The 14,516-nt window shown below is 44.1% G+C and overlaps 1 protein-coding gene across 1 annotated transcript; it reads left to right on the forward strand.

Moving 5' to 3' along the window:
* Window positions 1-218: 218 nt before the first annotated feature.
* LOC116985580 (parvalbumin beta-like) lies at window positions 219-6,757 on the forward strand. The gene is made up of 5 exons (XM_033040400.1): window positions 219-334; window positions 1,546-1,613; window positions 3,837-3,963; window positions 5,268-5,377; window positions 6,539-6,757. Exons 1-5 carry the CDS (start codon window positions 219-221, stop codon window positions 6,580-6,582), a joined length of 465 nt encoding a protein of 154 aa, XP_032896291.1. The 3' UTR covers window positions 6,583-6,757.
* Window positions 6,758-14,516: the final 7,759 nt, after the last annotated feature.

The raw sequence follows: 14,516 nt of genomic DNA on the forward strand, positions 1-14,516 counted from the left end.
GACTGTGTTGAGACAGTAAAGGTGACTGTACCTGCACAGTGGCTGGGAACCCATCACTCACCAGTCAACACAACTGCTCCATACCTGTTGGAACACTGATCATTTTATCTCTCTCTCGCTCTCTGTCACACAGGAACAATCCCATGCAATTTGGTTATTCCCAGGCATTGTGACGCGATCAGCCAGCTTTGCTTTGATGTGTGTTTCACCGTTGGTAAATGAGGCATGACCACACGGTATTTAAAGGCTCAGGCGCATCTCAGGCATCAGACAGCCCCGCTTGTTCCACTCGCTCTCTCTCTCTCTTGCTGGAGGAAGAAGAAGGCCACAGCAGGTGAGTGGTGCAGGGATCCACGTTGTGTCGGAAGGGATGCTCGTCAATATCGAAGATCGACACAAAGTGCTGGGGTAACTCAGTGGGCCAGGCAGCATCTCAGGAGAAAAAGAACGTGGCGTTTCAGGTCGGGAACCTTCTTCGGACTTGTTGAGTCTTGAAGAAACCCATCTGGTTGCAGGGAGAATGTGCAAACTCCACACAGGCAGCATCCGAGACAGGATCAAACCCGGGTCTCTGGCGCTGTGAAGCAGCAGCTGCACCACTGTGCTGCCCATTAATTAAGTAATCTTGTAGTCATTAGCTAACGAACTGAACAGAAATAATTACCGGCTATTTGATCACCTGGTTCACTAAAGTCCCACAGGGAAAGAAATCTGCCCTTCGTCCCCTGGTCTGGCCCATCAGTGCCGCCAGACCTACCTATGTGGTTGACTCTAGAATAGCCAAGTTTTGTCATCAGCATCTCTAGGGGCAATTAGTCTTCTTCTTGCGTTTGGTGTACACAGCCTAAAGTTGTAGGACACTTGTTCTATTTGATTGTGCACGCCGGGTTGATTGCATTCGTTGAAACAGGGCGGACCACGTGAAGGTTGCAATCTCCCACCCCAGGGATGGGTAATAAATGCTGGCAATAAATAGGTGAAAGTTATCCAACACTCATGCCCTGTTATTGTTAGTCGAACCAGTTTGATGAAATTAAAGAGAGACACAAGGGACTGCAGATGCTGGAATCTTGATCAATCCCTTTCCCTCAGGGTGGAAATGTCAAAGACTCGAGGGCATAGCTTTAAAGTGAGAGGGACAAAGTTTAAAGGAAATGTGCGGGGCAAGTTTTTCTACACGGAGGGTGGTGGGTGCTTGGAGCGCGCTGCCAGGGGTGGTGGTGGAGGCAGATGCAAAAGTGGCGTTTAAAAGGCTTTTAGATAGGTACATGGATATACAGGAAATGGAGGGCAATGGATCAGGTGAAGGGCAGAGGGGATCAGTTTGATATGGCATCATGTTCAGCATGGATATTGTGGGCTGAAGGGCCTGTTCCTGTTCTGTACTGTTCTATGTTCTGATCAGGTCCGGCAGCATCTGGGGAGTGAATGGACCCTTCTTCAAAACTTGTGTTTGGATGAAAATATCATGTCTGAAATGTATTGTAAAAGTATGCTTTATGCAAACAATTTGTTACAATTTACTGTATTATTTTTGTTGGGTAGTTTTACCATGAAGATCACTGAAATACTGGGAGCTGGGGACATCTCCAAGGCTATCGAACAATGCAAAGGTAAAGTATTCAGTTTCTTTGATTTAATCTGAAAAAAAGGTTTAGGTTTCATTTAGGTCTATTATTGTCACATGTACCAAGATGCAGAGAAAAGCTTTGGCTTGCATGCTATCCAAACAGATCAGATACCTCAAACATAGATTTGGATCAGATGCCCCATATGTAGATATGATCAGTCAAACTCAAGTACAATAGACAGAGCAAAGTTACTCCTGAGGTCCCTCTTAAATCTCTCCTCTTTCAATTTAAGTCTATACCCTCTAGTTTTTGAATCCTCTATGCTGGGAAAAAGACTGTGGGTGTTAACTTTATCCATGCCCCTCGTGATACATATTAACAAGATCACCTAATACATTCCAAAGAAAAAAGTCCCAGCCTATTCAACGTTCCCCTGTAGCTCAAGCCCGCAAGCCCAAGTAACATCCTGGTGTAAATAAACATAAAGTGCTCAATCATGACTTCCCAACATTTGCTCTGAATACCCTTCCCAATGAAGGCGAGCATTGCAGACACCTTCTTTACCACACTGTCCATTTGCCTTGCTACTTTTAGAGAACCTCTCACCTGTACTCACACATCTCTCTGTTCTGCAACACACTCCAGAGCTTCACCATTTATTGTGTAGGTCCTGCACTGATTTGATGTAGTCATAGAGTCATACGGCGTGGAAACAGGCCCTTCGGCCCACGCCGGCCATTTACACGTCCCACATCCCTGTGTATGGCCCATATCCCTCTAAACCTATCCGATCCATGTACCTGTCTAAATGTTTCTTAAACGTTGCGATAGTTCCTGCCTCAACTATCTCCTCCGGCAGCTCGTTCGATAAAACATAATACCGTATACCAAAATCCAGCACCTCACACTTGTCAGAATTAAATTCCATTTGCCATTCCTTGGCCCACCTTCTCTACATCTTGGTGTAGATAAACTTCTCCACTGCCTGCTATTCCAACTATTTTTGTACCATCTGTAAATTTATTAACGATGTTAACTTCTGTAATGTCGGCTCGAACACACATCAAGATACAACACATATTTATTAAATCTACATACAGCAAGGGTCTGCAGTCATCACATCTCCGAGCTGCTATTCATTCTAACTAGCGTAAGCAGGCTCTTGATAATATGAAATACATAGTAGGCAGAGTCACTACTACAAACACTATAATTGGCTAGTATGAAATAGCCAATCTACACTTCATTGTCATCCAGACCGTTAATGAAGATAACAAACAACACTGGATCGAGCACCGACCCCCTGTGACAAACTCCATTGGTCATGGGATTCCAATCAGATAAAACAAACCTCCACTACCACCTTTCCTCCATGCCAATTGTGAATCCAATTGGCTAACTCACCTTGAATTCCCTTTGTAATGTTGATCTTATAGAGGTGTATAAAATCATTAGGGGAATGAAAACAGAGAAAGCACAGTTTCTTGAAGCATCCTAATCCTACTTCAGCAATGGAACACCATGGACCATCTCCTGCACGACCATGGACTTACAGACGTTTAAAATAATTGCGTTTCGCACTAACATCGTAGTTTTGCGCCATTTTTTTAACAATGTTAAAATGGTTTTTAACACTATTTTTGAATAGATAGGGTAGATGCACAGAGTCTTTTACCCCAGGTAAGGGAATCAAGAACCAGCGGGCATACGTTTAAGGTGAGAGGGGCAAGGTTCAAATAGGAACCTGAGGGGCAACTTATTCGCTCTGTGGGCGGTGAGTATTTGGAACAAGCTGCGAGGCGAGTTAGTTGAGGCAGGCACTACAACAGCATTTGAAAGACATACGGACATGGATAGGAAAGATTTAGAGAGCGGGAGGTTCAGTGATGCAGCAGCAGAGTTGCTGCCTTACTGCCCCAGAGAACCAGGTTCGATCCTGACTGTTCTCCCTGTGACCGTGTGGATTTTCTCTGGTTTCCTCCCATACTCCAAAGGTGTACAGGTTTGTAGGTTAATTGGCTTCAGTAAAAATTTTAAATTGTCCCTAGTGTGGGATAGTGCTAGTGTATGGAGTGATCGTTGGTTGGCGTGGAGTCGGTGGGCCGATGGGCCTGTTTCCAAGCTGTATCTCTAAAGGCTAAAGATATGGGTCAAATGCAAATGGGACTACCTTAAATGAGGTACCTTGGTTGGTTTGGTGAGTTGGACCGAAGGGTTTGTTTGCATGCTGCATGACTCCACAATTGTCTTTTCTTTCCATCACAGAGTCCTTCACCTTCAAGAAGTTTTTTAAAACAAGTGGCCTCTCCAGTAAATCCGCTGACGAAGTGAAGGAAGTCTTCGCAATCCTGGACCAGGATAGGAGCGGCTACATAGACAAGAGTGAACTGAAGTAAGGACAGGTGGAGTTGTGGCCCATTGGGGTTTGAAGAGCGTGGTTTCTAATGCTACAAAGACTAATTACAATGTGTACAGAAAATCTGAAATAAAAGGCAGCATCTGTGGAGAGACACTCAATATTCCTCTGAAAGATTATGTTGAATATTTTGCAGCATTAGGGGGGCATGGTGGCGCAGCGGTAGAGTAGCTGCATTACAGCGCCAGGGGCCTGGGTTCAATCCTGACTACAGGTGCTGTCTGTATGAAGTTTGTACGTTCTCCTGTAACTGCGTGGGTTATCTCCGGGTGCTCCAGTTTCCTCCCGCATTCCAAAGACGTACAGGTTTGTAGGTTAATTGGCTTCAGTAAAAATTGCAAATTGTCCATAGTGTGTAGGATGGTGTTAGTGTACAGAGACCACTGGTCAGCGCAGACTCGAAGGGGGCGAAAGGCCTGTTTCCGCACTGCATCTATAAACTAAACTAAAAATTAACTTTCTGATGAGTGTCCTTGCATCAGAACTAGTCAGTCCTATTTTTCATTTTCCGTCTAACGATCGACACTCTTAGACCAGAGGGTGTGGTGAGATTTACAGAGAACATCGAACATAGAACGGTACATCACAATTCATCCAAATTCATCCACCAACCCTCATGTTTTGGGAATGTGGGGAAAAAACTAGAGCATCCGGGGAAGGAGACATGGTGCCAGGGAGAATATGCAAACTCCACACATACAGCACCCAAGATCAGGATCTCATCTGCTTGTACATGATCCATATCCCTCTATTCCCTGCACTTCCATGTGCCTGTGCAAAACGCCTCTTAAACACAACTATCGTATACACCTAAACCACCCCGCCTGACAATGCCTTCCAGGCCCCCACTATTCTGTGTAAAAAAACTTTCACATCTCCATTAAACTTTTCCCCCTTTCACCTTATAGCTATGCCCTCTAGCGTTGGGCATTTCCACCCTGGGGAAAAGGTTCTGACTGTCTACCCTATCTACGCCTCTCATCATTTTACATACTGCCCTCAACCTCTGACGTTCCAAAGAAAACAATCCAAGTTTGTCCAAACTCTCCCTGTGGCAGAAAGCCTCTCAGCCAGGCAGCATTCTGGTAAACCTCCTCTGCAACCTCTTCAAAGCCTCCACATTCTTCCTGTAATGGGGCAACCAGAACTGCATGCAGTACTCCAAATGCGGCCTGACCAAAGTCCGGCATTATGACCGTGTTGGGAGGTTTCGCTACAAGAATGCAAGTTGGTTCGTTTGTAGAACCCGACCCATCCATTGATCGTGTTTCCTGCTTTAGGTCCTTCCTTAAATACTTCTCCCCCGATGCCAGACTGCTGAGCGATAAAGAGGCCGAGACCATGGTTTCCGCTGTGGACAACGATGGTGATGGGAAAATCAAATATCAGGGTAAGTGTGGTGCTTTCAGTTTATTTAATGTCACGTGTACACAGATACAGTGTTCAGTGTGCGATCCAGTCAAATCATACTCCACATGGTTGACTGCTTGACTTCCACAACGAACCAAACTACCGTTCCTTCCCATCCCACATTCAGCAAGAACTCCATTCCGTTGTGGCGCTCTCCTTCTCTCTATTTCTCTCTCTTTCTCTCACTCTCTCTCTCAGATTTGCTCTGCCTCTGTCCCTCTTTCTTCCTCTCTTTCCCTTTATTTGTATTTTTATCCTTTTCTCTTTCTCTGTATTTCATTTTCTCTATTTTGCTCTTTATCTTTCTTTCTTTCTGACCCTTTCTCTTTGTATTTCTTTTTCTCTCTTTCAATCTCTCTCTCCCTACTGTCACCTTCTCTCTGCGTCTCTATTTCTCTCTTTTTCTTTCTATTTCTCTTTTCCTCTCTCACTCACTTGCTATTTGTGCAGATCTTTCCCAATTACAGCCGGTAACTGCACCAACTGTTTGAGCCTGTGAGATGCATCTAATGTTCACTGTCTCTCTGTCTTTGCTCAAAGGGGAATACTTTCGACAGCAGTGTGCGGAGAGAGCAGTGGGTCGGGACTTTGGATACTATTTCCAAAGACCTGGCATAGGCATGATGGGCTGAATTGCCTTCTGTGACGCTGGTTGCCACCTAAGCATCAACAGTCTCTGGGCAGAGCGACTAAACCCAGAGGTGTCCTTCGGTCTTGTCTTTTCTTTTGCCAATTCCACACTTCACACTTGTTAGTTTCTACATTGAGTGCAGTCTGAATAACCTAGTATTAAATTTATCATCAAATCAGCACAACACAGTAGCACAGTGGGTAGAGCTGCTCCCTCACAGCGCCAGAGACCCAGGTTTGATCTTTACCCTGGATGCTGCCTGTGTGTACGTTTTCCCTGGGACCACGTGGGTTTCCTCTGGGTGCATCGGTTTCCTCCAACATCCCAAAGATTAGTAAATTAATTGGCCCTCAGTAACTTGCCTCTAGCATGTACGGAATGAAGGCGAAAGTGGGATAACGTAGAACTAGAACTAGCTGGTCGGCGTGGACACGATGGGCTGAAGGGCATGTTTCCACGGTGAATCTCTAAACTAAACTAAATGCATAATGTCCTGCGTTTCCATTGCAGAATTCCTACAACTAGTGTCGATGTCGAAAAATCCTGAAGCCTAGAACTAATCCGAGAAAGGCCGTGATGTTCTATTGCATCCACTTTACCAGCACTGAGGCAGGCATTGATCTGGACACCTTTGATCAAACAGCATGATGGAAGTGTGCTGAATGCTTGGTTGTATATCTCTCAAGGAAAGGTCGTTCAATACTAAATAAAGTACATTTTGAAAGTAAATTTATCTGTGTTACTTTATCTGTAAAAAAAACAATATAATCACAATACATGGACAGGAACAGTATTGAGGGAGTGCTGCATCAGGAGAAAACCCACGCGGTCACAGGGAGAACGTGCAAACTCCATACAGATAGTCTCTGACAGTGTGAGGCAGCAACTCTACTGCTGTGACACTGTGCCACTCCTAAGGACGAAATCTTAAACTGAAGTTCTAGACTCCGCTCTCAGGCAGTTTTGAATGACCAGATCACAATTAAAGCAAAAATAAATTTGATGTCAGACCTGAAACGTCGCCTGTCCATTCCCTCCACAGATACTGCCTGACCCGCTGAGTCATTCCAGCACTTTGTGCTTTCGCTCAAGATTTCAGCATTTGCAGTTTTGTTGAGCCTCCAAATAAAGGTTCATGTCAGCCAATGAAATACTTTAAAAATATATTAGTGGTGGCACAATGGCTCAGCAGGTAGAATTACTGCCTCGCAGCGCCAGAGACCCAGATTTGATCCCGACCTCATGTGCTGTCTGTGTGGAGTTTGCACGTTCCCCCTGTGAGCGCGTGGTATTCTCCAGGTGCTACCGTCTCCTCACACATCCCAAAGACGTGCGGGTTTGTAGTTTAATTGGCCTGTGTAAATGGCCCCTAGTGTGTAGAGAGTGGGTGAGAAAATGGGATAACATAGAACAGGCACACACCACATCTTTTACACAGAGGGTGGTGGGTGCTTGGAACATGCCGGTGTCTGCTCATTCAAGATTGAGATGAGATAACATTTCTTTGCCCAGAATCCTATTGCCTTTCCTTTAGCTTCTTACCATACTTTAGAGATACTGCGTGGAAACAGGCCCTTCGGGCCCACCGAGTCCATGACGACCAATGATCATCCTGTACACTAGCACTATCCTACACACTAGGGACAACTTACAATTTTTACCAAAGCCAATTAATCTTCACACCTGTACGTCTTTGGAGTGTGGGAGGAAATCGGAACACCCGGAAAAAAAACTATGCGGTCACAGGGAGAAGGTAAAAACTGATAGTGGAGGCAGTACCAGTACAGATAGAACCCATGGTCAGGATCAAACCCAGGTCTCTGGCGCTGTAAGGCAGCAACTCTACCACTGTGCCGCCCCCAATAGGGACATAGAGTCATACAGCATAGAAACAGGCCCTTCGGCCAAACTGGCCCATGTCGACCAAGATGGTCCATCCACACTAGTCCCACCTGCCCACGTTTGGCCCACATCTCCCTAAACCTTTCCTATCCATCCATGCACCTGTCCAAATGTCTTTTAGAGGTCAGTGACCTTAAGTATTCTCCGCACAAGTAATAGCTCGGTCACTTTTCAAGTCAGTAGTATTTAGATATTGAGGTACTTAAAGGGTGTGGTATTAAACAGGAAAAGACAGATGAAGTAGAAAAAAATGACCACAATCTTATTGAGTGGCAAACCGGCCATGATGGGCCGAATGGCCTGCTCCAGATAATGCTATATCTTATGCTGTGTTTCTAAGGGTAGCGGTAATCTGAAGCGCTCTGCCCCAATTCTTTCTGGGATATGTTGTTAAAGATTGATAAACTTAAGATATAGAGTTAAAATATAAATCAGCCATCATCTGTTTGATTGATCAGGCAGGCTTGAGGTTGAATGAGTTTATTTTGTTCCGATATCTTTCTTCTCTGCTGTATCTGAACTCTGCAACTGAATTACATGTTATCTGCAGATCACTTCTGGCAACTAGCCTTTCAAAGAGTTAATGCTTGCTGGGTTGATTGACGGGCGGCACAGTGGCGCAGCTGGGAGAGCTGCTGCCTCACAGTGCCAGGGACCCAGGTTCGCTCCCAACCTTGGGTGCTGTCTGAGTGGAGTTTGCATGTTCTCCCTGTGTAACCATGTGTAACCATTTCCGCCAGGTGCTCCCATATCCCAAAGACGTGCAGTTTTGTAGGTTAATTGGCTTTTGTAAATTGTCCCTAGTGTGTGGGATAGAACTAGTGTATGGGTGATCATTGGTCGGCATAGATTCGGTGGGCCGAAGGGCCAGTTTCCACATTACACTAAACTTGCCACATCACAGGCAGATAGACTCTAACAAACAGACCAAAGCAAATTATACATAAATTAAATATACATTTTCTAAAAGTAAACTTAGTGCAAAATACAATTATAATACGATTAGAATTATAAATACAATTACAATCCTCATCAGGCAAGAGATACAGAAGTGTGAAAACACACAGAGCCAGATTCAGGGACAGTTACTTCCCAGCTGTGATCAGGCAACTGAACCATCCTACCAACAACTAAAGAGCATTCTTGAGCGACCATCTACCACATTGGAGACCCTCGCATCGGACTTTACTGGACTTTATCTTGCACTAAATGTTATTCGCATCATTCCCTTGATCATGTATCTGTACACTGCGGATGGCACGAATGTAATCATGTATTGTCTTTCCGCTGACTGGTTAGCATGCATCAAAAGCTTTCCACTGTACCTCGGTACATGTGACAATAAGCTAAACTAAACTAAACTAAGAAAAAAAACAAGTCTATTCCCTAGTGTGTAGGATAGAACTAGTGTACGAGTGATCTTTGGTCGGCACGGACTCAGTGGGCCGAAGGACCTGTTTCCACGCTGTATCTCTAAACTAAACTAAACTACACTAGCCACATCACAGGCACATAGACTCAAACAGACCAAAACAACTTATACACAAGTTAAATATACATTTTCTAAAAGTAAATTTTGTGCAAAAATGAGTAGGATAGAACTAGTTTACGGGTGATTGCAAGTTGGCGTGGACTCTGAGCTGAATGGCCTGTTTCCACACTGTATCTATAAACTAAACACACTGGACAGTAGGATCTTTTCTAATTCCACACTAAAATCTCACAAAGCAACATTGCACATGCTTTGTCCTCTGAATGTCACTCCTTGCCTGATTATGCGTAGTGAGCAGATTCATTATCCAGAGAGCTTCACGAGAAGATACATTACTTTCCAAGCAATGAATTATTAAAAAGAGAAATAAGAGACTGTAATTTCACTTTGGGGAACGAACATCGAGAAGCGACGGATGGAGATGGGGAGGGGTTGTTAGCCACTGAGGAACTGGGAATGGTTTTAAAAGAGGGTTTACAATGATGTTGCCACGATTCGGGGCCCTGCGCTGTAGGGAGAGGTTGAGTAGACTAGGACATGCTTCCTTGGAGCTCAGGAGGCTAACAGGTGATCTTACGGAGGTGTTTAAAATCATGAGGAGAATATATAGTGTGAATTCTCAGTCGTTTACCAAGGGTAGGAGAATCGAGAAACAGCGGACACAGGTTTTAGGTGAGGGGGGGGGGGGAAGATTTAATTGGAACCTGATGGACAACATTTTCACACAGGGTGGTGGGTTTATGGAATGAGCTGTTGTCAGAGGAGGTAGTTGAGGCAGATACTATAAAAGCACTTAAAATACACTAGGACAGGTTCATGGGTAGGGAATGTTTCATGGGATATGGGCCAAAATCGGGAAGGTGGGACTAGCGTAGATAGTGCATCTTGGTCAACAGGATGACCTGTTTCCCCAACTGTTCAAAGTCCCAGCACTTACCATATACGTGACAATGATAAACTAAACTAATAAACTAAGCAAAGCGATAAAACGGAAAGCGGATAAGGGGAGAGAGAAAATCTGACCGGTAAAATAATTCAGATGTGTTTAAGAAGGAACTGCAGATGCTGGGAAATCGAAGGTACACAAAAAAGCTGGAGAAACTCAGCGGGTGCAGCAGCACCTATGGAGCGAAGGAAATAGGCAACGTTTCGGGCCGAAACGTTGCCTATTTCCTTCGCTCCATAGATGCTGCTGCACCCGCTGAGTTTCTCCAGCTTTTTTGTGTACCTAAAATAATTCAGAACCTCACTCCAAGTGAAACTGCTGATTTTTTTAAATAATCCACAGTCAATGTTAAACCCCAGCTTGGGGTTAGGAGCCAGTCCTGGGTATAATCACTAAACTCCTGATTCTATCCTCCCCCTCTCTCACATACATCTGGGTAGGAGGAAGCACAGAATATGAGCACAATACTCTTGAACTCCACAGCTGACTGGTGTGGACCAAGCAAAATCAGGCCCATAAGACCGAGGAGCAGAATTAGGCCATTTTGGCCCATTGCGTCTGCCCCACCATTCAATCAGCCCCATTGTCCAGCCTTCTCCCCGTAACATTTGCTGGACTTACTAGGATCGCCTCGGCGCAGAGGGAGAACAAAGAGGGAAGAGACAGAGACTTTAAGATTTTGCCTTCCACCACAGTGAGGAGGTGTTTGGTGAACTCACTGTGGTGGATGTTAAATTTGTGTTGATTGTGTGTTTTTGTCATTTTTTATTATATGTATGACTGCAGGGAAACGAAATTTCGTTCAGACCGAAAGGTCTGAATGACAATAAAGGAATCTAATCTAATCTAATCTAATCTAGGCAAGAACCTATCAATCTCCACTTTCAAAATATCCAATGAGTCCACAATACTCCATTGCCATCTGGGGCAATGAATTCCACAGATTCACTACCCTCTGGCTAAAAGACCCATTTTATATTTTACACTCTCCACCTTCCTAACCAGTCCGATTTCACCATCTGCATCCTTTTTGTCTTCTCCACTTATCACCTTCTGCCTCGATCACTCTCTCCACCCATCACTCCCCCACCTGACTCCTCCATCTGCCAATTAAACCCCTCCCCACCTAAATCCACCCATCACTTGCCAGCTCTTGCCCCGCCTCTTCCCCGCCAATGATCTCTCCTCCACTCCATCAGTCTGAAGAAGGGTCCCAACCCCAAACGCCATTTGCCCGTTTCTCTCCACAGATGCTGCCTGACCCACTGAGTTCCTCCGAAAATTTTGATATTTGCCCTTTACACCACCACTGTGAAAATAACTAAACACTTCCAAAAGTCATTGTTCAGCGGATCCATCCGGCCCTTGCATTACCTGCCCAGTGCCAGCAGATCATTGGTATTTATCTATCTAAGAGTTTTTACTTATTGATTTCAATCTCTATCTTACATTAACAAGATTCAGGCCTTACATTCTAATCTGTTTAGTCATGGGGAAAATATGATCAAGAGTATAATGAAAACTATTGAAAATAAATATTCCCTTAGGGAGTGTTGAATATTAAACTGCAGTTTTGCAATGCAAATTATCTGTTTGTTCTCTCTCTCTCTCTCTCTCCCCCTTTCTTTCTTTCTATCTATCTATCTATCTATCTATCTATCTATCTATCTATCTATCTATCTATCTATCTATCTATCTATCTATCTATCTATCTATCTATCTCGCATGATTTGGAAGTGATACACTGGCATGGAGACAGTCTGTCTCTTTCCGTAATTCAGCATTTTGTGTGTTTTTTTGCAAACCAATATCTGAAGTTTCATGTACCTTCACTATAAATTGCTCCTGGTGTGCAGGGAGTGGATGTGAAAGTGGGATAATAGAACCAGTGTGAACGGGTCGGCGTGGACTCAGTGGAATGAAGGGCCTGTTTCCACGCTGCATCTTTCAGTCAATCAATCATTCGTCCCATTAATATAGATTTTTTTTTTTTACAAATTTTAATTTCTTTCAGCTCATCATTTCCTGTGTCACCTTCCTTAAAAATAGACACAACATATTTGGTAAATTTCTCCCCCATTTCCCGATTCCCCAGTGCAATGACTCCTGTCTCATTCTGTATGGCACAGACACTCTGTTAATCTTTTCCGTATCCATGAAAGTTATTACTATTTAAAAAAATATATTTTCTTAATTGGTTGTTCTTACATTCAACTTTCCCATATCAATATCCCAGTTATGCTTTGCTGATTTTTTTAAATTTTCCCAATACTCAGTTTCAAAGTTCTTGATATGATACGCATTTTTCTATAATGTAACACGTATCTTTAACTACTCTTGACCACCATTCTTCCTCTCTGTTTATTACTTGTAAACTATGTATTCTTCTTCAGCACAGTGGTGCAGCTGATAAAGTTGTTGCCTCACAGTGCGAGGCCCAGGTTGGATCCTGATATTGGGTGCTGCCTGTGTGGGTTTCGGTTTCCTCCCACATCCCAAAAACGTGTCGATTTCTAGATCACGGCCCTCTGTAAATGGCTCCTAGCGTGCAGGGTGTTGATGAGAAAGTAAGATAACATTGCACTGGTCTGAACAGGTGGTCAGTGGTCAGAGTAGACTCGGTGGGCCGCAGGACCTGTTTCCATGCTGTAAGTTTAAACTAAACTAGCAAGAAAAGGTACAAAATGCTGGAGTAACTCAGTGGTTCAGGCAATATCTCTGGAGGACAGCGATAGGTGACGTTTTGGGTCTTCAGAGTGAAGAAATTGAGTATGAAGAAAGGGTCCTGACCCGAAACATCATCTATTCGTGTTCTCCAGAGACAATGCCTGACCCGCAGAGTTACTCGAGCGCTTTGTATCTTTTTTTGTAAACCAGCATCTGCAGTTCCTTGTTTCTAAACTAAACTAGTCATTACTTGTTCACTGTCATACATTTACCTGCCTCCACTACCACCCCTGGCAGAGTGTACCAGGCACCCACCACTGTTGTGTAAATAAATTTGCCCCGTACATCTCCTTTAAACTTTCGTCCTCTCATGCTAAGGATCGCAGAATAGATCCTCTGCCCAAGTCTGTCATCAGGTATAGCGTCCCAGATATGAAACATTATCTGTTGGTACACAAAAAAGCTGGAGAAACTCAGCGGGTGCAGCACCATCTATGGAGCGAAGGAAATAGGCAACGTTTCGGGCCAAAACGTTGCCTATTTCCTTCGCTCCATAGATGCTGCTGCACCCACTGAGTTTCTCCAGCTTTTTTGTGTACCTTCGATTTTCCAGCATCTGCAGTTCCTTCTTAAACATTATCTGTTTCTCTCCCCACAGAGGCTGCCTGAACCGCTGAGTGTTTCAAACATTTTTTGTATTTACTTCAGATCTTCAGCACCTGCAGTTTTTTCACTTTCATTTTGTTTTATTTCAGCCGTTTCAAACAATCAAAACTTAATTCTGAAAGGTCCCAACCCAAAATGTAATTTGCCCATTTACCTCCACCAGATGCTGCCTGACCCATCGAGTTCCTCTAGCACTTCACTTTTCAAGATTCCAGCATCCACTTTTAAACAAACTTGCCCCTCTCAAACACTGGAGTGCTCCCCAAACATCCACAAGTAGAATTTCCGTTGATTGCCTTCCATTTATTAATCACAGCCATATCATTGAACCAACTTGATCTTCCAGCCAGCTCACGGAAGGAAATGTAACCCCTTATGCATTTAAGTTGCCAGAATTGCCAAGGAATTGGCATTGGATTTGGAATTGTAACAGACTCAGGAACAGCTTCTTCCCCTCTGTAATCAGGCTTCTGAACGGTCCTTCCAAAGGCTAGGGTACTGTCCGATTCACCTCTACCCCATTGCGGACATTGGCCTTTGTCCATGGAACTGATGCGCTGCAATGCTGAGAACATTAATTCTGCACTCTTCCCCTTTGTTCTATCTATTGCAGTTGAGTTTGACTTCTGTGGAATGCTGGAGCTTGCGGGATGACAAAATAAAAGATTGATTATGAGTCATAGATGGGGTAAACAGTCAGAAACTTTTCCCCAGGATGGATATGTCCAATACTAGAGGGCATAGCTATAAGGTGAGAAGGGGAAGGTTTAATGGAGATGTGTGGGGCAAGTTTTGTTACACAGAGTGGTGGGGGC

The sequence above is a fragment of the Amblyraja radiata genome, chromosome 22 (genome assembly GCF_010909765.2).
Source record: "Amblyraja radiata isolate CabotCenter1 chromosome 22, sAmbRad1.1.pri, whole genome shotgun sequence".
NCBI lineage: Eukaryota > Metazoa > Chordata > Chondrichthyes > Rajiformes > Rajidae > Amblyraja > Amblyraja radiata.